The sequence below is a fragment of the Lepidochelys olivacea genome (genome assembly GCF_965140295.1).
Source record: "Lepidochelys olivacea isolate rLepOli2 genome assembly, chromosome: 25".
In the NCBI taxonomy this organism is placed as follows: Eukaryota; Metazoa; Chordata; order Testudines; family Cheloniidae; genus Lepidochelys; species Lepidochelys olivacea.
Genome location: NC_140435.1, coordinates 17,150,186 through 17,175,643, shown reverse-complemented (window position 1 = coordinate 17,175,643; position 25,458 = coordinate 17,150,186). Strand labels below are relative to the sequence as shown.

Sequence of the window (25,458 nt, the reverse complement as noted above, 5' to 3'; positions counted from 1 at the left end):
TCCCTGGCGGCCCCAGAATCCTCCCCGGGCGAATCTTTAAACCCTTGATCCCGTTCTCTCCCTGTCGCCGAGCCCGTCAGCTGGGATCGGGTCGGCGAATGCCCTGCGCTAGCAGCTCCTCACAGCTTGAGCCCTCACCCGGCCAGGATTAGCCGCCCGCTCGGCATGCGTCAGGGGCTCCCCCTCGGGGATTATTTGTGGCTCTGCTGCGGCTGCTGCTGAATGGGCATTTACCCAGAGGCCAAGGACAGTGCAGGGAGCCGTAAAGTGCAGGCTTCAGCCCTGCCCATCCCACCCCTCGCCTGGGTGCCTGCCCGGCGTAGGGTGGGTTCCTTTGGGTCCGGTGCTGCCCCTGGCCAGCTGCTGGAGATAACACCCCTGCACTGCCCCAACTAGGGCCAGCCATGGTGCGGGGATCTCTCTGGGGGTGGGGTTCCAGGCCCTGCCCTGGACCTGCCCAGGTTTAAAGCCAGCGCCCCCTGTCACCTGAACACCTCGCGCCGTGCTGCGGCCAGGACTCTGCTCTCGGGACGTGACTCAGGAGCCTCCGGCTGCCCCGGGACATGCTCGGGGCACACACGGTGCCATCAGCGCCGTTGGCCCAGCCCTGGGGAGACATGGTTCCTGCCCTGCCCAGCTCACCACCTCGGACAACGAGACACTTCACCCCAGGGCAGGGGCCGCCGGAGTCAAACCCGGCCGGGACTGGTTTTATACGCACTTGCTACTGGCAGCTCTCCACCACCTGCCCCTCTGCCCGGCCACAGTTCCTTGCAAGGGTGAGGGGAGCAGCGGGCCCTATGAAGAGCTGTGAAGGAGAGGTGGGCAATGGCACCGGGGTCGGGGCACGTGGAGGTGGTGGTGGAAGAAGTTGGTCGACACCTTGAGGCAGCAATGAGGGTGGGTTGGCAGCGCAGGGCTGTCAAGGGGAGGTTGAGATGCTTGACCGGGCTGCTGTAGGGGGAGCGATGCTGAGGGGAGGTGACGCAGGGGTCGGGGAAGCCAGCGAGGAGGGGGCAGTGACTGAGGCCAGAGGAGATGGTGAGGGGCCTGTGGGGAGTTCTAACCGGGTGCATAGAAAGATAAAATCTGAGCTTCGAAACATTCTGGGGGCAGCAGCAGTGAGGGTGGGGACTGTGGGGTGAGTCTAAAGCATGGTCCTTGCTGTGGGGCTCTGCTCATCATGCAAATTGCCTACACACTGCGGCCGGCTGTGCATTCACTGGCATCGGGGCTTTTAACCTAGTCACCTGGGGTATCTTCCCAGCTCCCTGCTACCAAAACTAGATCCTCTGGCTCCTCAGTCTGCTTTGTAATCATAGGGTTGCTCAGGATCGTGGGGCTGAGACCCATCAAACTCATTCCACCCTCCAGGCCAGGAGTGAGCCCTTAGCATGTAACACCTGACCTGGGGCTGGATTCGAACCTGTGACCCAAAGGTGAAAGGCTCTGTGTTCCATCCTCTAGGTTCCCAGAGCAACTCTCAGGTGGCGGAACAGGAGCATAGGAAGAGACTGAAATGGAATATGAATAAAACATCCCCCCGCCTCCCCCGTGGCCTGCGCTGTGAAAACCCATCCCCACACTCCCTGGTGCAGAGAGCAGAGCGATGTAATGAGGGGGGCAGCGCATTAATAGGATTGCAAAGCAGGGTCACTGGGTATTAAGCTAAGTAGAGAGCGGCCGTAATGAGGAGCATTAATTATTACCGTACGTCTCCTGCGTCAGAGTTGTCAGGAGAGCAGAGCATATTAGCCTGTGCATTCGCAAGAGCCATTTCACCAGGACGAGAACTAGAGATTTGCAGTCCCAGAGCCCCATCCTTGTGCTGCCTGGCGGTGGATTAGCTGGGTGAGAAGGACTTTATCACTGTGAGGGCTGGAGGTGGTCTGGGAATGACTTTCCTGCCTGGCACTCTGTATGTAGGCAGGAGCAGATTTCTGGCTGGCAGAAGGGGGTACAATTCTAGCCCAGGCAATGGCATGGTACTGCTTATGCTGGCAGGAATTGGGCACCTCCTCATGTGGTGGCCTGGTGACTTTGTGGGGCTGGCTGTTATTCCATGGCCCATAGAGTACAGCACAGAAATTAATTATCTCATGCCCGGTTTACAGAGTCACATGTGCCTTGCCCAAGGTTGAAGCTGGTGTCAGCAGTGGGATTAGAACGCAGGAGTTCCCGGCACCCAGGCCTGTGCTCAGATGACTCCGCTCACCCTTCTCCTATGCATGCATCTGTCCTGAGCGGGAGCACTCAGGAGCATGGGACTCTGAGGAGATGCTGTCAGATCCACCTCCTTTGGAAGGCGGGAGCGAACATCGCAGTGCTCAGCCCTGGGAGCTGTGGATCAGAGGGGATCCCCAGGAAAGTGTCCTGAGCAGAATAGGACACGCTGGAGTCATGTGGGCGTCAGAGATTCCCAAGATGAACTCAGCTGCTCTCAGCATGTCAGATCCTGTCAGCAGTGAGCCCTTGTGGCCAAGAAGGCCGACGGCATATTGGGCTGCATTACTAGGAGCGTTGCCAGCAGATCGAGGGAAGTGATTATTCCCCTCTATTCGGCACTGGTGAGGCCACGCTTGGAGTACTGTGTCTAGTTTTGGGCCCCCCCACTACAGAAGGGATGTGGACAAATTGGAGAGAGTCCAGCGGAGGGCAACAAAAATTATTAGGGGCCTGGAACACATGATTTATGAGGAGAGGCTGAGGGAACTGGGGTTATTTAGTCTGCAGAAGAGAAGAGTGGAGGGGGGATTTGATAGCTGCTTTCAACTACCTGAAGGGGGGTTCCAAAGAGAATGGAGCTCGGCTGTTCTCAGTGGTGGCAGATGACAGAACAAGGAGCAATGGTCTCAAGGTGCAGTGGGGGAGGTATAGATTGGATTTTAGGAAACACTATTTCACTAGGAGGGTGGTGAAACACTGGAATGGGTTACCTAGGAAGGTGGTGGAATCTCCATCCTTAGAGGTTTTTAAGGCTCGGCTTGACAAAGCCCTGGCTGGGATGATTTAGTTGGGGATTGGTCCTGCTTTGAGCAGGGGGTTGGACTAGATGACCTCCTGAGCTCTCTTCCAACCCTAATCTTCTATGATTCTGTGATTCTATCCCAGCAATAAAAGCATAATAATAAAGTACAGCACCTAGCACAATGGGCTCCTGGTGCATGACTGAGGCTCCCAGGTGCTGCCACCATAGAAATAAAACACTAGTAAGATTTTAATAACGATGGTTGTCTGGGAGTGTCTGCTTCGCACACGCTCCCCGAGATCCCTTTAGTCCTCCCATTCAGTCTATAAATCAGCCCCTCTCCAGAGGGATGAACTATTTCAGCAAATGCCCTCAACAAGTGATTCAACTCACTACCCGGTCATTTCTGAAGGGCATAAAAACAGTTTATGGCTTTACATAATTAGATGCATTGATGCCAGGTTTTTATCCCTGAAGGGGAGTGCAGCCTTGCTTGCTTATTTCTTCTCCCTTTTATTTTAAAGCAATTTATGCAGCCAGTCAAAGTCCCTCCTCTCCAGTTGCAGAGCTCAGATTGCTCCTCATGGATATCCCTTCCTAGATGAATGACTGCTTCAAACACAAGCATAACAGAAAGAAAGGCCAGTGAGCAGGAAGGCTGGGAGGGGGGCACACAGAGGGTGGCAAAACAGGTGTGCCAGGAGGAAGGGTGGGGCAGTGTATATCTCACTGCACAGCCATGCATGGGAAGAGGAACCAAAATGTGTAGGGCAGGGTTATTCTATAGGGGAAAGGAGCACAGCTTTCAAAGTAGCTGGAGAAAATGCGGGATCTGAAAATGCCAAGGCTGTGCAGGGCTGGTGGAAAAATGTGAACTGCAGGGTATTCATGTTATGGTGGGCAGTCATCAGGTGGCACCGTTCCACGTCACCTCACAAGTTCTTTGTCTCAGTGTACCGTCCATGAGGAAACACAGCATTGTTGTTTTGTTATGTTAAAGCTTTGGGGGAAGCAGTCGCAAACAGCAGGAGTTTGTTGCCTGCTGTAACCTTCGTAACTAGAATAATTTCTCAGGGTGGAGTTGCTCCCAAGCAGCCAGGCATTGATGTTTGGGCTGAGAGTCCTGACAAAGGGGATTGGCTGCATGCTGTTTGTGGCCACCTCTTTTCCAGGACTGGTATGTATAGGGTAAATAAACCAGTTACTCTCTGAAAATACCCAGATTCCGTATCACTGATTTCTCCTCAACAGGAACTGATCTGCAGCCTCCCGCACCTCCCCATGCCTGCTACCACTCCATAGAGTGGGAAACTGATGCACAGGAATGGGGAAGTGCCCTGCTTAAGGCTACCTAGAGGGTCAGCAACAGAGCTTGGAATAGAACCCAGGAGTCCTGAGTCTTGTGCTCACCATTAAATCATGCTGCTTCCCTCTACAGCCAGGCCATGGCCAAAATGGAGATGGGGCAAAAAAAAAAGCCCCAAACCTTGTGGCTTCAGCTGAGGGAAAAATCTTTCTCCAAGTGTGGAAGGGATGGAACAAGTCTTCCTGGCTCCAGGGCATCAGCTGGTCCCGAATTAATGGGGGTCAGGAGGGAACCTCCCCGGGGAATTTTATCCCAGTGCAGCCCCGTGCAGACCATCTTTAGCAAGTGGCACTGCCCTCTGTCCGAGAGGGACTTCTGGGTCGGATGTCTCAGTGGTCTGATCCAGGCTGGCAGTTCCTGGGCGCTAGCGTAAGAATCCCCACCTCACAACTCCAGTGTTTTCAAGGGCCCCTACAGTAGCTAAGCTACTGGACTGTGCGACAGAGTGGGGCAGACAGAGAGAGAACGGTACAGAAAGAAACCCAAAGCTGCAGGGGAGGGGCATTATGAAGAGAGAGAGGACATTACAGATCCCCAAAAGCCCCCAGAGATCAGGACCCCTTCTAAACATTGTTTAGAATTCTTTAGAACACAATTTAGAATTGTTTAGAACACAAACTAAATGAGGTGGGTCTTTTCGGAGCTGCTGACTCTAGAATTCAGCTGGGACAGCAGGTTGTCCTAGAGAGATTACAGCCCGGTAATTATGACCTGGGGCACTTGGGCATGCCCTAAGGCATGCTGATTGAAATCTAGCCACATGCAGCCCAGTCCCCCCGTGGGGGGTGTGCGTGCAGGGAGCAGGGCCTTCCATGGAGTCTCTGAGCTTGCTGATTTCTCACCTCTGTGTTTCTTGTGCTCTCCCCATTGGGCTCGCTCTGCCCAGTGATACCTTCGGGCCATGGGTAGCTCCATCAGCCCGCAGCCCGTGGAGGGGGCTCTGACTGGGAAGTTCTGTACCATGGCTTAGTGGCAGAGGGTGTGAACCCTGGAGATTCAGCCTTGGAGGGATGGGTTTAAATAGCAAAGTCCGCCTCCAAGTGCCGGATGGGGAGTGGCTCGTGGGTCCATGAGGGGGATTAGCCAGGCCTTTTTATGCTCTTCCCCCGGGGGCCTTGCTGATATCTCAGACAGCACAGCCCACCTCACCCCTTAGAATGGGACTCCGGTGCTGGGGTGTTTGTCACAGCTGGCTGAGAAATGCCATCCATGCATCTGCCACGGGGCTCGCAGCTCCTCCCTGTCCCTCCCGGGATCCAGTAATTAATTTGTCGCTGGGTCTGGGCGCTTGAGTCCCCTGGAAGCCATTTGCATTCAGGGCGGCCTGTTCTGCCGAGATAAAGAATCCAAGGCCCTAGCGGGGAGTTAGCACCTTGGCCGTGTCAATGAAGAGCCCAACACACCCAGGAGTGCATGTGAAGGGGGAAGAGATAATCACAGACTCGGAGCCTCAGGGGGAGCTTACTCCCACCCTGATGGAGGTGCGTAGGCTGGCTGTAGAGCCATGTGTCGTCCCCGCCATGCTGTGTCCGTTCTTACGAGCGACACAGGGTTGGGCTGGGGGCTCAGGAGGGGTTCTCCGAAGAACCAGGGCAATAGACGATGTTGGGGATTCAGAACATGGAGCTCCTCCTACTGGGTTTGTATCTGGCTGCCAGAGACTGGGACTGAATGACAGGGGATGGGTCACTTGATAAATTGCCCTGTTCTGTCCATTCCCCCTGGCATCGGCCACTGAAGGAAGACAGGATACGGGGCTAGATGGACCATTGGTCTGATGCTGTGTGGCCATTCTTATGTATTGGCGGGGGGGAGGGGGGGTGGCAGTGGGTCCGCTCTGCCCTCTGGAGGCGAAGTCAAACCAATCTCCAGGCTGCGTGTGGTCACTAAAGATCCCATGTGGTGTTTGCCTTAAGGGGCAGGGTATTAACCTTGGTGTCCTGGTTCCATTCCAGCTCCATTTGCCTCCCCGTGGTGTTAGCCGCGTCCCACATCGCTCATCACTTCCCATCCTGCCCTGCAGAACTGGTGCCAGCTTAGCCATCATGCGGCAGGAGAGGCGCTGTCTAAAGGGGAGATCTCGCTAGTTACCCAAGCTAGTTCCCCGGGCTCACCAGGCAGGGCCGGTGGTGGTGGCAGCTGGCTGGCTGCCTGCCGCTGGAGGTTAGGGAGTTACCCACAGGGATGCGCTGGGATGTACCTCAGCGGATCATTTTGCTGTTGCTCTTGTGCTGTAATTGGGGGAAAAATCAATCACAGCACAGGCTGGGGAGCGCCATTGTGTGTGTCGTTAATTCTGACGAGGCTGAGTCCTGGTGCCCTAATTGCCATCCGCAGCCAGCCAGGCAGAGTCTCTGCTAACAGCCTGGTCAGCAGCAAGACCCTTGGCTCTTTCCCGGTGGTTTCTGGAATTGCTGCAGGTACAGACGGACGGGTGAGCCACGGGCAGCAGTGAAGCTGTGGAGTCAACACCAAGCCAGGCCCTCTCCCTCCGAGATAGGCTTAGCTGATGCCGGACGATCGAAGCCCATGCTGCAGGGTCACAGGGGAAGGGAATGGGGATCAAGCCCACCTGCCGGGTTATGGGGTCCGCTCAACAAGGGTGTGGGAAAGTCTGCAAAGGCTTTGACTCAGGTGAGGCTGCGCCTGGAGACAGATTGGAGCTGAGCATTACGGATAGATCCAGCCATGCAGAGAAAGCTTCAGCATGAAGCCTGGTGCCAGCTACCAAGTTCTATGCACTGCGGGATCTCATGCCAGTGTGGGGGTATCTCCTCCAGGCTGCCGGCAGCCTGGCATGAATTGGCTAACATTCAGTGGTGAAGCAGTGACGGGATATGCGGCAGACCCAGGATTAATTGGAATCTACCTGAAACAGTTCCAGGCCATCCTGATGTGGACTGTGCTCTGCTGTACAAGCTGGGAGGGAAATTTCTACCCCAGTTTTTCCCAAGTCCCTTAATCTGGAATGTGGCCCTGGTGTTTGGGCTGAGAGGCACCAGGTCAATACCATCATACCAGGGGTCACTGAGCGGTGCCATTACCGTCTCCAGATATTTTGCTTCGTGAGTGAGCAGTGTCCTTGAAGCCACGCTGTGTTGTTGTTAGTCTGGTGATACTTCGGGGCACTGTAGCAAGCAACAGGGGAGTGGAGCTCTCATTGGAGTCAGTCAGTTCCTAGGGCAGAGTGGCTCCCCGGGAACTAGTCCCCTGGCGTTTGGGCTGAGAGTTCATAGATTCTATGGGCGCATCGACCCCTGTGATCATCTTGTCTGACCTCCTGCGTAGCACAGGCCAGAGACTGCCCTGAATTAACTCCTGTTTGAACTCAGAGCGCGTCTTTGAGAAAAATAGCCAGTCTTGATTTTCAAATGTCTAGTGCTGGAGAATCCACCACGACCCTTGGTAAATTGTTCTGTCAGTGTTTAAAAACAATCGTGCCTCGTTTCTAGTCTGAATTTCTCTAGGTTCAATTTCCAGCCATTGGAGCTGGTTAGACCTTTGTCTGCTAGACTGAAGAGCCCTGTGTTATCGAATTTGGGCTCCCCATGGAGGTACTTGTAGACTGATAAGTTGCTTCTTTGCCTTCTCTCTGTTAAACTAAATAGACTGAGCTCCTTGAGTCTATCACTACAAGGCAAGTTTTCTAATTATTCTCGTGGCTCATCTCCGAACCCTCTTCAATTTATCAACATCCTTCTTGAACTGTGGGCACCAGAACTTCACAAAGTATTCCAGTAGTGGTCGCATCAGTGCCAAATCTGGAAGCAAACTAACCTCTCTACTCCTACTTGAGATTCCTCTCTTTATGCATCCCAGGATTGTACTGGGAGCTCATGCTCAGAGGATTATCCACCGTGACTCACAAATCCTTTTCAGAGTCACTGCTTCCCAGGATAGTACCCTGTGCTCTGGGTATGGCCTGCATTCTTTGCTCCTAGATGTAGGACTTTACATTTGAACAAAAGTTCGGACAGAGGGGAGTGGCTGTGTACCATTTGTGGCCACCTCTGTTCCAGGACAGGTATATATGACATAAATAGTTACACTAGGAAAATACAGCGACTCCACTTCACTTATTCCTCCTCCAGTGGAAACTGACCTGCAAGGATATGGCTCAGAAGAGGGGTGACAACAGCATTTATTGCAAGCTCTAAGATCCAGCTTAGAGCACACAAAGATGCTAAGGGCATCAAGCATGGCGCCAGGGGATACCACCATGGGGGTTTCCATTTGCACGTGGTTTCTATTTTCATGCGTGCTGGCGCCACGTAGAAACTGATGGCACCAAATGGAGGGGTCCCCACCTAGACTCTATGGCGTTTGATAAATGCCTTGAGGTAGATTAATCCTTGCAGTGTAGTTCTTCAATGCCCCCCTAGGGAACGCCATCCCAGCCAGAGAGCCTGGCGGGTTCTGGGTTACTCCTATGGAGCGGGACACGGCTTTCTCTGGGGCGCTGCTCTGCATACAGCTCAATTCCTGGTGGGGCTGGAGGGCCAAGTGCAGGGAGCTGTAGTGGGGATGGCAGGCAGGGAGCGTGCAAACACAAACCTCACAAAAAGAAAAGGAGTACTTGTGGCACCTTAGAGACTAACCAATTTATTTGAGCATGAGCTTTCGTGAGCTACAGCTCACTTCCTCAGATGCATATCGTGGAAACTGCAGCAGGCTTTATATATACACAGAGAATATGAAACAATACCTATTCCCACCCCACTGTCCTGCTGGTAATAGCTTATCTAAAGTGATTTCCAGCACAAATCCAAACCTCACAGTTACAGTTGGTACTCGGGCCTCAGAGAGACCAGGTCAATTTGCAGCTCAAAGATTTCCCAGCACGGCTTCCCCCCCACCACACTGCGTGCTGGCCTGTGCACCAACGAGCCTCGGTTTCTGGTCTTGGCACCTCCATAGACCAGCCCACTGCATCCATGGGACCTTTGTTATTCACCCCAGGACCCAGACCTCTCGCTGTCCCCATTCCACACCCTGGGGCAGGGGTGGACTGTGTTGCTTTAAATAGCGTGGGTGCCATGGCAACCAACAGGCCTGGGGATGGACCTTTAGCTCAGGGCCCCCTTTCCACTGTCAACTCAATAGTCTGGCCACCACAGGAGGCTCTTAGCAGTGGGGCCCAGGCTGCAGGGACATGGGGAGGAACAGAGCCTCCAGCCTGGGCCCATCACATTTGGCAAGGACAGGCTGATAACATGTGTGGCAAAGCGGGACTGTTCTTAATGTTTCCTCTGAATAGTGTGGGGATGCCTCAGTTTCCTCTATGCAGTTCTTAAGTATCTAGGGGGTGGGATAAGGGTGTATGATCATTGCAGAGCCCTAGAGGGCAGGTGTGTGCAGGAGTCTGGACACAGAGAATGGCCGACACCCTGTTTCCTGGCAACTAATGGCCTGGGCCCTTCCCCCCTGCAAGGTGAGAGCTGAAGGGTCAGAGAACAAAGAAATCAGGTGACCTCCTGGCCCGGAAAGGGACAAAGCCCAGAGGAGGAGGGGCTGGAGACAGTTTCAGTTTGGGGCTGGTTGGGGACATGGAGTGAAGTGCAGACGTGGTTGTCTGGCTCACTGCCCCCCAAAATGGACCCAGCTGAGGGGTCCTGTTCTCTGCACCTGCAAGCTCTGTTTTAGACCATGTTCCTGTCGTCTAATAAACCTTCTGTTTTACTGGCTGGCTGAGAGTCCTGTCTGACTGCGAAGTTGGGGGGCAGGACCCTCTGGCTTCCCCAGGACCCCACCTGAGCGGACTGGCTGTGGGAAGCTCAGGGAGGGGCGGGGGATGCTGAATGCTCCGAGGTCAGACCCAGGAAGGTGGAGCCGGGTGAGCTGTGTGTCCTGCAGACAGGCTGCTCACAGGAAGGAGACTTCCCCAGAGACCTGACTGGCTTCATGGGGAGCAGCTCCAGAGCCTTGCCGGGGGACTCCGGGACAACACCATTTGGCTAGAACAAGCTCAGGGAGATGGGGTTGCATTACTAGTTAGGTAGTTCCACATCAGGTAGTTGGGGGCAAGGGGGGTGGGAAGAGGGTACAGTCTCTGGCCTATATCTCAAAAAGACCCCCTCCCTCCTTATCATGTGAATTGGGGTAGCTCCTAGAAGCCCCAACCTAGGTCAGGCCCCCAGTGCGCCGGGCAGCTCTTCAGGGCAGCGCTCCCAGTTGTATCTCCAGCCTCACAGCATTTTCTTTAAGCCTCAACTTCTGGATTCACGGGATTAAGTGCAAGTCTCCATTTTCATTTTATTAAAAAAGGGTAAGTTTCTGACTCCGCTGGTTGTAGAAAAGAGATGGAAAATGGCTCCAGGACCAGAAAGCAAAGGGAAAGAACCCACTAGTTATCATCCTGTTTAAATCTCTTCACCTGGAAGCCAAACTCATAATCTTTGGTGCCTGGCTTATGGGCTCTGATCATTTGAGGTTCACAATACTGGCCAGGGAAAAGGAAGGGTCATTCACCCCATCTTCCAGAGAAGGAGATGCAGGGACTTGCCCAGAGTTACACCCTGCCAGGACTGGAGCCCAGATCCCTCAGGCCTGTGCCTCCTTCCTTCAGAAGCACCTGCTATTTCGCATTCAGAAAACCCTCTCCGGAGGAGGCATATGCTGCGTTCTCTCACCAGAGATTTAGCTTTTATTCTTGCCTACGGCAAAGCAGAGCCCTGGGGGTTTTCGGAGTATGTTTGAGAGGAGAGAAGAGGGTTGCAAACATGCAATTAAGAAGGAGAATTGTTAATTGCAGCTTAGAAAGGACTCCTGATCTAAGCTGATATTTAGCTACTTTATCTTCCATGCTCTAAAGAGCCCTGCCCAGAGCACCGCACCCCCTCATTGCACCTGCATCCCAGCCCCCAGTGATACAATAGCCTGAGTTTGCCAGGGCTGCTTTTATACCTGGCTCCCTGCTGCCAGTGTCAGCACTCATGCAATTAAGCACAGCTTGGGCCAATCAACCTAGCTGCCTGCCTGGACCAGATTGCCTGACACCCTTTTATGCCCAGACAGCCCTGCTGCTAAATCCATACCAGCATCTCCAGCACTGTGCATGCTATGCGAGAGCACAGAAAAGGGCCCTAGCAGAAGAGAGTCGTGGGCCATCCGGCCTAGCCCAGAGGCCTGTTTCCAGCCATGCTCTGTGCTCCCAGCTGCAGAGGTAGCCGATAGCTCTGCAGTGCTAGAGAACCTGGGGGCTGGCTGGAGGTGCAGCAGCGGGTGCTGTTTCGAGTGAGCAAAGCACATCCCTGATTTCCAGTGTATGCTGACTATGGGCTCACTCTGCTGATCCTGCTCTCACCTGCCGCCAGGTAACTGGTACCCTCCCCCGGAGTGACTGCTGGCAGTGAGGTCATGCTGGGGCCCGTTGACTTCTACAGGGCTCTTCTTGTGAGCAAAGGCTGCAGGGTCCAGGCCTTGCTCTGCACTCCCAGCCTGGCTTAGTGGGAGCCTACCGCGCTGTTCTGCAGAGTGCGTTTCCAGCTCAGTGCTGCAGATCACCTTAAACCCGGACCTGGGCTTTGACTGGGGACACTGCCGCAGCCCAGGGGCCTTCCGACCTGGCGGGTCTGGTTCAGGCTGTCACGGCACCTGCCGCAGCCCCAGGGCCAAGGAGGATGAAAGCTAGAAACCAGAGCTGAAACCAGGATCCTGCTCCCCGCCGCAGCTCACTTGATTTATACCAGTCATCCAGAAAGCCCCCAGGTGTCTGCAGTGCCAGCCAAACCCACTGTGGGAGTGACCCTGGGTCCACGGGGGGAATGGATACCAGTGAGGAGGGGTGCAGCCACCGGCGCTGGTACAAGCTGCCCCTTGCCTGTGGGTGAGTCTGCAGGTGTCAGCGAGGGATTGACAGGGCTGCTTGATCTTGCCCTGTCCTCGCCATGTGATGCTTCCAGGGAATGGACTCTCTGAGAGTCGCCCAGTGGGAACGGATTGCAGGAGCGTGGGGATCATGTGGGAGATCTGGGCAGAATGCTCATCATCATGGGGCTGGGGGCTGGAAATGGATGCCAAGTAGCTTCCCGGTGGCAGCCTGGCACTGCCAGATCCCAGCTGGACGAAGCGAGAATGAAACTATTGGGGGGAAATGCAAGGGACTTTTCTGCATCCTGGAGTCCAGTTCTGATTTGAGCTGCAGGTTGGTTCTGAGTCTGAAATGGTTTGGCCAGAACATATGTCTCTCTGCTGTGCCCATCCCCGTGATATCATGCTCCCTCTCCCCCCAGACTTACACCTCCCTCTGATCCCCCCCTCTTCTTTGTCTCTCTCCTGCAGGCTCCCAGGACAATGGGCCGGTGATTCGCATCAACAAGGTCCAGCACCAGCCGCTGCGCGTGGGGCTGGCTGAGCCAGTGGCCCTCCCCTGCCTCTTCTTGCTCCAGCCTTCAGCCTCACTGGGGCCCAACGAGCCGCCGGACCCGCCTCGCATCAAATGGAGCAAGGTGCAGTCGGCATCTGGCCAGAAGGAGGACGTGCCCATCCTGGTGGCCAAGGAGAACGTGGTGAAGGTGGTGAAAGCCTATGAAGGGAGGGTGTCCCTGCCTGGCTACCCCAGCAACCGCTACAATGCCACCCTGGTGATCGGTGCAGCGCGGGCCAGTGACGCCGGGCTGTACCGCTGCGAGGTGGTGGCTGGCATCGACGATGAGCAGGACCTGCTGCCCCTGGAGGTAACAGGTGAGTTGGGCGCTGGCAGCGGGGACGCCGGCAGGATTGGAGGTCGTGATTAGGGACCTAGTCAGCGGGTGATTAGGCATCCAATGGGAAACTATGGGAGAGGCGCTGCGGGAGTGTTGGCTACTCCAGGCTGGCCAGAGCCCAGCCACCACTGTGTGCTGCCAGTCCCAGGAGCTGGAGGTGAACTCAGCCCTGGGGGCAGGAGGGGTCACTGCAGCTGCTGCTGCACGGTATAATAGCAGGGTAGGCAGTGGGGCTGGCATCTCTCAGGGCAGCCCTGGCTCTGGGGCCGCTGTCTCTGGGTCTCTCTCCTTTGTCTGCAGGACTGTCTGGCCGTATGTATACGTGTGTGTGTGTGTGTCCGTGCGTACTGAGCAGGGGTGTACCGTCTCGTCTCCCCAGTACGCTGGAGTCCCCATAGCATGTAGTGTAGTCACTTGGGTGCCCCCAGTAGCAGCTTCCTGCAGATGCTAATGGCTCGTGCTCAGGCTGCACATCCAGCTGGTGTCCAAAGGGGAACTGATGGAATCTCTCCACCCGGAGAGCACATGGCCAGCGACTCCTGCTCTATATACGCACAGCCCCGCTCTGGGGCTGAGCAAACGCTGCTGGCTTTGCATCCCTGCTGCTTCTCAGCCTCCTCCTGGGGCTTCCCCCTGGAGATCTAGTGGCTCCGCAGGGCTGTAGTACTTACAGACTGGGGCCTTGCTCGTGGTTTGCTTTGCTCTTTCAGAAGGGTCTGCTACTGGCTCCGGGAGGGGAGTGAGGTCTAGTGGGTTAGAGCAGGGTGGGCTGGGAGCCAGATCTCCTGGGATCTGTCTCTGGCTCAGGGAGGGGAGTGGGGTCTAGTGGGTTACAGCAAAGGGAGGACTGGGAGTCAGAAACCCTGGGTTCTATTCCCAGTGCTGGGAGGTGAGTGTGACTGGGGGGGCTGGGAATCCAGACAGCTGCCTCATGTCCCCAGCTCTGTCACTGTGTCACTTTGGGCAAACACCTTCTCTGTGGTTAAACAGAAAACGGCAGGCTCCAGAGCTATCAATCCAGCCCCTTTCACCAGCATGGAATTTACTTTGTCCCTAAGACAAACTGACTCTGGGCAGAAGAGAAGAGTGAGGGGGGAGTTGAGAGCAGCCTTCAGCTACCTGAAGGGGGGTTCCAATGAGGATGGAGCTTGGCTGTTCTCAGTGGTGGCAGATGACAGAACAAGGAGTAAGGGTCTCAAGTTGCAGTGGGGCAGGTTTAGGTTGGATATTAGGAAACACTATTTCACTAGGAGCGTGGTGAAGCACTGGAATGGGTTCCCTAGGGAGGGGGTGGAATCTCCATCCTTAGAGGTTTTTAAGGTCTGGCTTGACAAAGCCCTGGCTGGGATGATTTAGTTGGGGATTGGTCCTGCTTTGAGCAGGGGGTTGGACTAGATGATCTCCTGAGGTCTCTTCCAACCCTGATATTCTATGATGGGGGGGGGCTCCTTCCTCCCTGCGCAGCCCCTGTCAGCATTGTCCCCCTGCTCATGCCCTGCGTGTCCCCTTCTCCCCAGGTGTGGTGTTCCACTACCGAGCAGCCAGCAACCGCTACGCGCTGACTTTCCCCGAGGCCCAGCGCACCTGCCAGGAGAACTCCGCCGTCATCGCCTCCCCACGTCACCTGCAGGCTGCCTTTGAAGATGGCTACGACAACTGCGACGCTGGTTGGCTGGCCGACCAGACCGTCCGGTAAACGGGGGAGCCCCCGGATCCTGGGCGCTGTCAGGATGTGGCTTGTGGAGTCGCCCTATTGGAGAGTGGTGGGACTTGCTTGGTGATGGGGGTGGGACTATGGGACAGCTTCTCAGTGCAACGTGGCTGCTTTGTTTCTGCATCTTGCACCACACCTGGCAGCACCGGAGCCCTGGGAATCCATGTGACGTCGTACCCCTCCTTTGGAGACCCTAGATCCCTGTTTCCCTGTGGGCCCAGGCTCCCATAACACAGTCCTGACCCAGCAAAGCAGCCATGCCAGTGGCCCAGAGGCACCCAGCTAAGCAGCAGCCACTGAGCCATATATTCAGATAGCAGCAGCCTGCAAAATCTGCCCAAAGCAGGATCCCGTGCAGGGGCTTGCACATATAAAAATGAGTGTGGAAAACACCATTGTGTCTGCAGATCAGGCAAGGGGTTTGGTTACTTGTGTACAGTGGTGCCTTTCCACACGCAGGCCTGTTCCATGCACACAGATCTGCTCCCAGCTCTGTCACTGATTCGCCGTGTGACCTTGAGTGAGTCATGTCCCTGCACTGTGCTTCCCTTTCCCCATCTGAAAACTGGGGAGAATAACCCTGGCAAGCCTGAGAGTGGGGCGTGGAAGGTGGTTAATCCCTGCCAAGCACTTTGAAGCTGCACTTCTGCTGTTAGCAAACAGCTAACCACAGAGGATTGCTCTCCTTTGGGTTCAGGACACAGATCTGCACTTACATCTCCCATCTATAAATCTCCAGCTCCCCCTGCCCCACTCCATCTCTCCCTCAGCCTGTCTCCATCCCCTTGGATATATAAAGAGATTTTTTCCCCCTCCACCTCTTCTCCGTTATAGTTGAAATTGCCATCAGACACCCTCAGCTTCTGACCTGAATCAAAGTGACGGCTGCTTGATTCCAGTGCGGTTCCCTGTGGCGAGTGATTCTCTGCTAGATCTGAGTGTCATGCAGCCAGATCCGTCACAAATCCTGAGAGCCGGGGCTCGGCATCTCTGCTGTCAAAGGGCCCCCTGCAGAGACACCAGGCCCCTACCGCCACCCCAGCTCCCTGCAGAAACCGGTGGGGATGCTGTGAAGCCGTGACACCCCTCCCCCCATTTCCCGCTTTGTACGCTAGGTTTCCTGCTTTAAAGCATAGCAGCACGGAGGGAGCATCTGTTCTGTGGCTGTCCAAGGCTTGTGGGATGGGCAGGACAAGGGCTGATCCAGGCCTGTGACTGCTGCTCTGCACCTTCTCCCCGCAGGTACCCCATCACGCTCTCCAGACCTGGCTGCTACGGAGACCGCAGCAGCCTGCCAGGCATCCGCAGCTACGGGGAGCGGGAAGCCAGTGAAGCCTATGATGTCTACTGCTACGCCAGGGAGCTCCAAGGCAAGCCCGGGGCACGGGCCCCTTCCCGACGACGCTTTCCTAGGCAGCCCCAAAGGGCCCCTCCTGCCACCTGCTTTCGGGGTCTGGGAAGCGGGTCTGGGACCTGGCTGGAGGTGGGCAGATAATTGCACCTGACATCTCTGGGCTGGAAGCATCTCTCCGGCAGGGTCCCCAGTCCCTGCTGGGTGCAGAGAAGCCAGGAGGATTTCTACCCCAAGAGGTTCAGGGCAGGGAGCAGGCTCTTTGGTGCCAAGCCCTGGCCATCTCCCCTCCACCCGCAGCCTCCCCTGCTGCTCTTTGAGAGTCAATAAAAGGCTCTGTGAGGGCCGTTCCGCAGCCAGCGCCGGGTGGCTCCTGGATTGGCGATGCACCGCCGGCTGCACGCCGCCCCCAGGGGACAGTGATAAACCAAGGAGCACCGTGCACCTGGCTGTGCCTTATTGCTTAAGCAATGAAGACTTTAAAAATGCATTCCTCCTCTCCGAGCTCCCCAGGCTGACGGATGCTGATTTCACGGCCATGTCAGCAAATGGAGCAAAGGAGAATTTATTGCCTCTTTGCCCCTGAAGCCCTTCTGGTGACCTTGAGTGGTGGGGTGGCTCAGGGATGTGATAGCTGCACCCCCTGGGATTTGTGCTTTGGCAGGCTGTGCAAGCTAAGCAGGAGTAGACCTGGTCAGTGCTTGGAGGGGAGACCCTAGGGTCTCTCAGCAAGTGGAGGTGATGTTTGCCCTTCGGAGCCAGTCCTGCACCAGTTTCCTGGTAGGATGACAGCGGGCGCTGTGCTGCTGGAGGGGCTTTTCTTCAGATGAGAGGGGAAGGTGGGGCCCTGAGTGCTGATCGGTAGCAAAGGTTCCCAGGCCTGTTGTCATGGAGTGTGGGGGAGTCTGGGCCCTGCACCCCTCTTCCTGGGATTCACCATGACTCTCAGCCAGCCAGTAAAATGGAAGGTTTATTGGACAACAGGAACACAGTCTAAAACAGAGCTTGTGGGTACACCCAGGACCCCTCAGTCAAGTCCTTCTTGGGGGGCAGGGAGCTTAGACCCCAGCCCTGGGGTTCCCTGCGTTCCTCCACCCAGCCCCAAACTACAACCAAAACCCCCCCAGCAGGCTCCCTCCTGCAGCCTTTGTCCAGTTTCCCGGGCCGAGGTGTTACCTCCCCCTCCTGGCTCAGGTGACAGGCTCTCAGGTCTCCCATCCCCAGTGAAACCCCCCTGCCACATCCCCAGGTCAGCACTCCCCCGTCCCTGCTGCGTCACACCTAGGCAACGCGAGCCCCCGTATCTTGGCTGGATGCCAGCATGAACCTGACATCCCTTGTGTGGGTTTTATTGGATGCAAGAGGCCCAGATCCTCAACTGGCGTAAGTCAGCATCACTCTAGTAAAGTCAATGGCTCTGTTGCTCCACTCGGCTTCAGTTCACATCCCAGCTGTTATACAGCACTGTTAAGCTGCGGGTGCATTCTACCCCAGAGGCAGCTGCACTGGGAGAATGGGGAGCTGCATGCATCAATGGGCTTTTCTTCCCCTTGCAGGGAAAGTGTTCTACGTCTCCACGGCCGGACGGCTGACGTCCCAAGGAGCCAGGAGGCACTGCCAGACCCAGGGGGCCTCGCTAGCCACCACAGGCCAGCTGTATTTAGCTTGGAGGGATGGCTTGGACCAGTGCGACCCAGGCTGGCTGGCAGACGGAAGCGTTCGATACCCGATCAGGACCCCACGTAAAAAATGTGGAGGGGATGAGCCAGGCGTGAGGACCGTGTACCAGTTCCCCAACCGGACTGGCTTCCCGGGCCCGGCCATGAAGTTTGACGCCTACTGCTACAAAGGTAGGTGGGAAGGAGGGCACCCCTTCCGGGGACAGATCGGACCAAGGATGATGGGCTAGTCCAGTTTCTGATCCAGAATCACCCTACGTGTCGTTAAAAGCTCCCGCCCGCCCCACCACCCTGGTGCCCACCTGTCCCCGTGCCGCCCGCCCGCCCCACCACCCTGGTGCCCACCTGTCCCCGTGCCGCCCGCCTGCCCCACCACCCTGGTGCCCAGCTGTCCCCGTGCCGCCCGCCCGCCCCACCACCCTGGTGCCGCCTAAACCTGTCTGTCTCATAGACACAAAGGCCATGGGGCCGGGTGGATAGATGTTGGAGGTGAAGCTCAGACCTACCCTGGGAACAAGCAGGGCCTCCAGCCCTTTGGGTGCTGGTTTCTGCTCCCCTGTTAATTCCCACCACATGCACAGGGCTCCCCCTCCTCTGGGCAGGCAGCGAGACACGACAGAGCAGCACCGGTGCCCTGGGCTGCCTGGGAATTGATGGGCATGGCCAGCAGAATTGCCTCGGATGAATGTTTGGTTGGGGAATTAATCAGAGAAATGCGGGGAACTCCAGTCAGGGCAGCCTGGCCCTGTCACTGTGCGAATAAACCTGTCCCGGTGCGAAGGTTGGAGCTGAGAGCCTGGAGCAGGGGAGGGGACCACATTGGGGCAGGGAGAGGATGTGGGGGGAGGAAGGGAGAGCAATTCAGCTCTTCAGAGGTGCCCCCCATGTTCCACCCAAGCCCTCTGACTGCCTCCTGGGGGTTATGCTGAGAAAATCAGCCCTTTCGATGCTCTGGTCCCCTCCCCTCTGTCTCTGGCCGAGCAATAGTCGCAGGCTCTGCCCGAACCCCACATTCCCTGTGTCCCGTGCTGCTGCTGGCCTGGCTGGGGCGCTGAGGGCTCCTTCTATTGCCCGGCAGCCCCACACCAGGCAGGAGTGGCAGGGATTGGCTCCCAGACAGAGGCACAAACCCCTCAGCTGGGAGAAGGGCACCTGTGGGCTAGCTCCTTGTGGGTGGAGTTGAAGGGGGTGAGGGTTAGGGAACAGAAGGAACCAGCCCATGCCCCCATGGGGAAATACACGAGCCCTGCTGGGCTATGGGCTGCTGAGGGAGCCTGCCGGCCAGAGCCCCCCAACACCTGTGTGGAAATACAGCTGACCTATTTCATGTCGCAGCAGCGAACTGGAGACAGCTCCCTTCTGCAGGCTCCATAAATCACCCGGCCGGCGCCTTCGTCCGAATCCCCCTGGCACTGAGCAGCCTCAAGTGTCCGGACTAGTGCTCCTAGCACCCAGCAGAGCCAGGCCGGGAGTGTTAAAGGGGTTTAGGTACCTGAGATGCGGAGCGGTTGTGTCTCGGGCACCTGGAGAAGTCCCACAAGGTGCCTACCTGCATCGTCGGACCCCTGAATCCCTTTACACACCTCCCATGGCTCGGTTCCCCACCTGTGCCATGGTTTTGCTCTGCGTGCGGTCACCCCTCCGTTAACGACCCTGGCGTGAGGCTCGGAAATCCCTCCATTACTCCCTGGGGATGGTGCAAGTCGCTGGGCCCAGCACCTCTCCCAGTGCCAGCTGCCTCTCACACAGTCCATTAGAGACTCAAACAGGAAACGGGCTCGTTCTGGCATTCCTGTCCCCCCCGCCTCTCCCCGCGACCCTGCGTTCACTCACAAGGCTTCGGCTCCCCCACGCTCCTGCAACCCCATAAGGGTCCAGAGCCAAACGAGACCTCCAGGCCCCCAGGTTTCACCTGGCTCTGGGTCCAGGTCTGGTTCGCAGGGCGGCTTCCCGCCCTCGCTGGGTGAATCCCACTGAGTCCCTGTTAGCACACACCCAGTTCTCGTCTCTGTGTCCGTTCGGGTCAGAGCAGCCCATGTCAGCTCCTGCTCATTCATCTCTTTGCAGTGGGTCAGCAGCCATCCCCTTCACAGAAGAAACCAGACGAGTTGAGTCCTGAAAAAACAGAGAGCAGCCTGAATCATGGGCAGCCGGAGCAGGATCTGGATGGGTTGGAGCCGGCGGGGCCTGACCCTCTGGGCATTGACAACGTCTTGGTGGAACATGCCGAGGAGCAGCTGCCTCTGGAGCGAAACGAGCTGATCCCCAAAGAGCGCAAGGACCCCAGCGTGTCCGGGGACTCCAGGGAGATCACCCGCGATCACTACAGCCTGCAACACAAGCTGCTGGGGCCAGTCCTGTCAGAGGACGAGCAGCTGCAGCTGGTGACGGCTGGCCCAGCTGGGAAAGACCCAGAGCCTCCCCAGGTGGGATCCCAGAGGGCAGCTGCCACAGTAGCTCCCATTCTGGAAGGGGCCGAGGTTCTGGCTGAGAATGTGTCTCCGCAACCCTCTTCAGTCTCCTTTTCGGCTGGGCCGGGGGAAGATCAGTCTCTGAATATGGTCGACCAGGCACCAGTGCAAGGGGTGAGCAGTGACCAGGGAGCCCACGAGCCGCTGGGCTTCACCACAGGTCGCTGGGAGGAGACACCTGGCCCCAGCCAGTTGACCTCTGTGGAAAGAGATGCCCCAGCCCTGGGGGAAACCACCGATGCCTTCCAGCCAACCTGGCGTGGTGGCATCACACAGGGGCCCCTGTCAGCTGATCTGCAGCCGCCTTCCCAAAGACCTGCCCCAGAGCTCCCCCAGGAACATGTTGCTAGCACCGTGGCCCAGGATGGCCTGGGGCTCTCATCTGCTGCCAAGGAGCCCGAGCAGTTGAGCCCTGCCACTCTGGATGAACCCAGCCATCTGCCCCACGGCCCTGAATCCACCAAGAAGAGTGTCTCCTCGGGGCTGAATGGCCGGTACTTCCAGCTGCAGCGCAAGGGACAAGCCCAGGGTGTGGACGGGAACGCTTTGGGGGGTGTCACGCCCGCCCCTGGCCTGGCGTGGGAGATGACAGGTCCGGCAGACAATGCTGTCGAGATCCTCCCCATGTCCAAGCCCACCGCCAAGGCCCATGCAAGGGACCGCGCCTACCCCCTCTCCAACGAAGTAGATGAGCAGGCCGAGGGTCAGGCCGGCCACAGTGAGTATCTCTGATTAACCTCTTTCTGGGGGGGGGTGAAGTGGAATTCTTTGCGGCCGCTGCAGCTTTATAATGCAGGACTGGCCATTTGCCCATGCGTTGGCCGGGGCAGCCCCCTGATCTGAGCGATTTGTATCTAGACAGAGAGAAGCGTTTCCCTCCCAGTTGTGCCAGTTTCACCCCATTCGGAGGACAGTCTCTTCCGCTCGTTACACGTGCAGTTCCACTGATGTCTGCAGGGTTATGCCTGATCTGCCGTGGTCTGACTTCCTGTCCGCTCTATCATGGGAGCATCTACACTCCCAAGGATCGGGATCCCGTCATGCTGGGAGACTCACAGACCCCAGGCGAGATCTGGTGCCCATCGGGCCCGGCCCGGCGCAGACACTGGCTGAGATCAGGGGCCCGTTGGGCCAGGCATGGCACAGACAGGACCAGGTCCCTGTGAGGAGCTCAGGGAGATGGGGGGCAGTGAGCCAGAGAGCCTCAACAATACAACACCAGCCCCCCGCCTCACTCTGCCCCCTTCCCTCCTTATCCACAGACTCCCTCTCCCCATGCAAGGGCACTCCTCCCTTCCCCCCGCCCCCTCCAGGGTGCTGCCCATCCCCTCCCATCTGCACTGAATTCATCATCTGTATGGAAACAACTCCCTTGTTCTCGCTTCCCCCCACTCCCCGTCCCCTGCTCCCAGGGACTGTTGGTGACCTGAGCCCTTTCTGCCCCCTTACCCACCCCATTTCCCACAATTCCCCCTCCCTCACACATCTGAGGAAGGCTCCCCTGGACAAAGGGCCATCTTTCCCCCCTGCCTCGCCAGGAGAGAGAGCATCATGTGCATCCCCCCATCACCTGGCAATTAACCAGGTCTTCAGAGTGGGGGAGCCTCCTCCCCAGATGCTGCCTGAGTCATGAGGAGCCAGTAGCCATGGCAACCTTGCCTAGCTGGGATCTGCTGCTGCTCATCACGAGAGGCCATTGTCAAGTCCTTATGATGATATAGCAGCGCAAAGCGCTCGTCACAGCCCAAGGAGAGGGGCCGGGGTGCTGGGCGTCCATCCACTCAATAGCACCTCTCCTCAGACCCTTGTGCACAGACGGTGCTTTCCGTCCCAGGATCCCCCCGCACTGTATACCCACACCCTGCCCCTGAGAGCTCCTGGCCCGTGGCTGAGGAGCTGGGCAGAGCCAGGGCACGTGGCCTGTGTGGGACCTGTTGTTGTCTGATTATTGTATTTAAGTGAGCTGTAGCTCACAAAAGCTTATGCTCAAATAAATTGGTTAGTCTCTAAGGTGCCCCAAGTCCTCCTTTTCTTTTTGTGAATACAGACTAACACGGCTGTTACTCTGAAACCTGTATTTAGAGGGGGGCTCCCGGTGTATCCGGTTGTATGATCCACACCCCCTCACTGCTCCTTTGCCCATGTCCCAGGGCCTTCTGCTAACCAACATCTCTGGCTTTTTGCAGAGCGAAGGGGATCAACCAACCAAGGGCACTCGCAGACGGGGACAGCCCCAGCACCCCCCTCACCATCCACTCCCGACCAGGAAAAAAAGCCACAATGGACCCTCCGCCTGACACCACCGCTCCCCCAGCACAGCCGCTGGGCTCCCACTGACCAACCCCCAGCCAGCGACGGTCCTTGGGCGGCGCGTGCGGCCAACACCATCGGGGTGGGAGAGTCACTGATGGGTACTCGGGGGGTGGCAGAGACAGCAGCCAGCACGGAGGAGGGAAGACGGGACTGGAGCTCTGAGAGCACCCCGATGCTGGCTGAGCCGACGCCGGCAGCAAGTGGGCTGTCTCTGCGCCCGGCTGGCACCCTGACCCCAGGAGACACTCTCAGTCCACTGGAGGAGGCCGCTCTCAGTCCGCTGCTCCCCAGCTCCAGCGTCCGAGGCGACTACCCCCAGGCGGGAGGCCTGGGGCTGCCGCCCCCTGGGGAGGATGTGGAGGATTCCTCTGGGGAGGTCACCTCCAATGAGGAGGGTGCCACCCCCATCCCGCCGCTATCTGCCCTCCCCAGGGCCCACATGCATGCTCTACTCCCCCCCCGCGCTGAGGATCTGGGGGCGCCCCCCTCCCCCCATCCCCACCCTGGGGGCAGCGAAGGCAGCGGCGCTGCGGAGTTCAGCTTCCCGGAGAGGAAGGGCAAAGACGTGACCTTTACCGAGAGGTTCATTTCCTTGCCTGGCTGCGCCGAGAGCTCCGGCTCCAAGGAGCCCAGGGAGAGAGCTGGCATGGACACCCACAGGGCTCTGGCCTTGGAGTCTCTGGATGAACCCCCAGGCCTGGAGGAAACACTGCCTGGCCCAGCCTGGGAGCTGAGAGAGGAGCGTGCAGAGGATGGGCAGGCTGAGCTGCAAGGCGAAGGCGCGGTCACTCATCCCGCTGAGGAGATTCCGGCCCCAGCACCTGCCCGCTCTGGCCCTTGGGTGCCACCAGCCGAGTTTCCAGCCAGCAACAGCGAGCCAGCCAGCCGCGAACCTGCCACGCAGCCCAGCCCAGCCTCGGCAATGACGGCCGGCTGGCCACAGCCACGGGAGCTGGAGGGGGAAGGCGAGGACATGAACTTGGCTGCAGCACTGTCCGGGGATGGGTCAGCGGAGCAAACTGTGGGTCCCCCGACGCTCCCTTTTGGCACCACCCAGACCACGGCTCTGGACCCCTACAAGCCTGCAGGGACCAACTGGCCGGTGACCAGGAGGGGGCAGATGGCAGAAGGAGCCATCAACCTCCTACAGCCATCGCTGACAATCACGGAGCCTGCCCACTCCCCCCTACCAGGTCCCACACTCCCTGGCACAGTTGCTAACCGAGCCCCTGTAGCAGGACCAGCCCAGGCTGCTGTCACAATGACCAGGCTGCCAGGAGTCATGGGGCTCGAGAGCTCGCCCTCCGCACCGGCTGCTCCAAGCCACACAGAGCCCAATGCAGAGGATGTCTTGGGGGAAGCCAAGAGGGATGAGCCACCGACGCCATGGGGCTCTGCAGCTGGGCCGCCCCAGCTGGAACAAAGGATGTGGGTGAGCACCAGCCCTCAGGACCCCCTGCCCAGCTTGCCTACTGATTTATCCCTGCTGGTTCCTGGGTCCCGGGAGGAAGGCGTCCCGGAGCCCCTGGTGCGCGCCAGCCAGGCCTTCAAGGTACCCAAGGCGGAGCTGGACAGATTCATTCTCCAGCCCGTGATTGACACGGCCCAAGAGGGCATCCTGGCCGGGGTCCCAGGGCTTTCACTGGCGGACAGGGAGGCTGACAGCGGGAGCGGAGAGGAGCAAGTGCTGCCCTTTGTGGGGGAGAAGGAGAGCCTGACCTGGACTGGGGAGAGCAAGGCCAGCGCACTGGGTAAGTGACAGCCCGCAGAGCCGGGAATGGGGTCAAGGCTGTGAGCAGAGGGGGGGTGGCACCCGCTGGAGCCAGGCAGAGCATGTGCAGGAACTGAGCAAGTTCTACCCGTGCTCCCCACTCCCAACCTGTAGCCCCCTCCTCCTATCCCAGTCCTGGGCTCCCCCTCCAGCTCTGCCGATGCCCCTGAGTCATGCTGAATTGTGCTACTCAATGCAGTGGCTGTGTGGCTTGCCTGCCATTCCTGAAACCCTAGGACCTTCCCCAGGATTTGAACCCAGGTCTTCACAGCCAGGCTGGCAAAGCCAGTCCCCCAGAAGCCACTCAGTTCTGAGATAGGAAGCAGTCTGCACATTGCAAGATGCCATTCTGTGTCCCCCCCCCCCCCCACTTCTCTTCCCTTGCTTGCTGCTGCTCCTGATCCCAGGTTTCTGGGTAGCTGCATCCCACCCCTGCACTTCTCCCTCCATCCCAGGGCCTGACCAAAAGCCTGATGAAGTCATGGGGGACGTCTGGGGATGCAGGACCCTGCCCTGGCAGTGGGCGAGGTCCCCCATCTCGATTCACATGGAACAAGGAGCAAAAATATCCATCTTAGTTTCCTGGCTCTGCTGCCCGGGCAGCTATCCCAGTGCCCTGCACAGAGGTTCTCCAAATGGGTTGGAATGAACTGCGTGGCCCCGCTGATGAAATGCAACTCAGATACAGTCAACTTGGCAAAACATAGCCTCAGCTTCTCCTCCACGCTGGCAGGCTCCTGGCATGCTGGCTCCTCTGAGGGGGAAACACAGCCGAGAGTAGCCCAGCGAGCAAGTCTGCCCAGCTGCTAAAAACCAGGGTGCATTCAGAGAACAATGGAGAAAACAGTCGATAGGCCCTCTAGGCTCTAGGAATGGATAGATAGTTACTAGGATTTAAGGCGGTAGATAGCAGGGTGGGTATGGGAATGGATAGATAGATGACAGATAAAGGGGGTGTATCGGGATAGATAGATAGATTAGATTAGGATTTTGGGAGAGAGAGACTAGACTCTAGGAATGGCGACAGATAGACACATACGGATATAGACAGATTGATTCAATGCTAAGGCCAGGGTTCAGGGGTCCTTATTTTATTAGCACCCATTTCCTCAGTGCTGAG

General features: G+C 57.5%; 1 protein-coding gene across 2 annotated transcripts in view; it reads left to right on the top strand.

The window, feature by feature from the left end:
• Nucleotides 1-25,458, top strand: part of NCAN (neurocan) — an 84,680-nt gene that overhangs the window by 30,551 nt on the left and 28,671 nt on the right. For both annotated transcript variants that reach the window (XM_084614882.1, XM_084614883.1), the window contains exons 3-8: nt 12,615-13,016; nt 14,557-14,731; nt 15,996-16,123; nt 17,661-17,954; nt 19,851-20,972; nt 22,441-24,318. In XM_084614882.1, the coding sequence (XP_084471008.1) occupies nt 12,615-13,016; nt 14,557-14,731; nt 15,996-16,123; nt 17,661-17,954; nt 19,851-20,972; nt 22,441-24,318 (3,999 nt within the window). The remainder of the gene's footprint in view (nt 1-12,614; nt 13,017-14,556; nt 14,732-15,995; nt 16,124-17,660; nt 17,955-19,850; nt 20,973-22,440; nt 24,319-25,458) is intronic.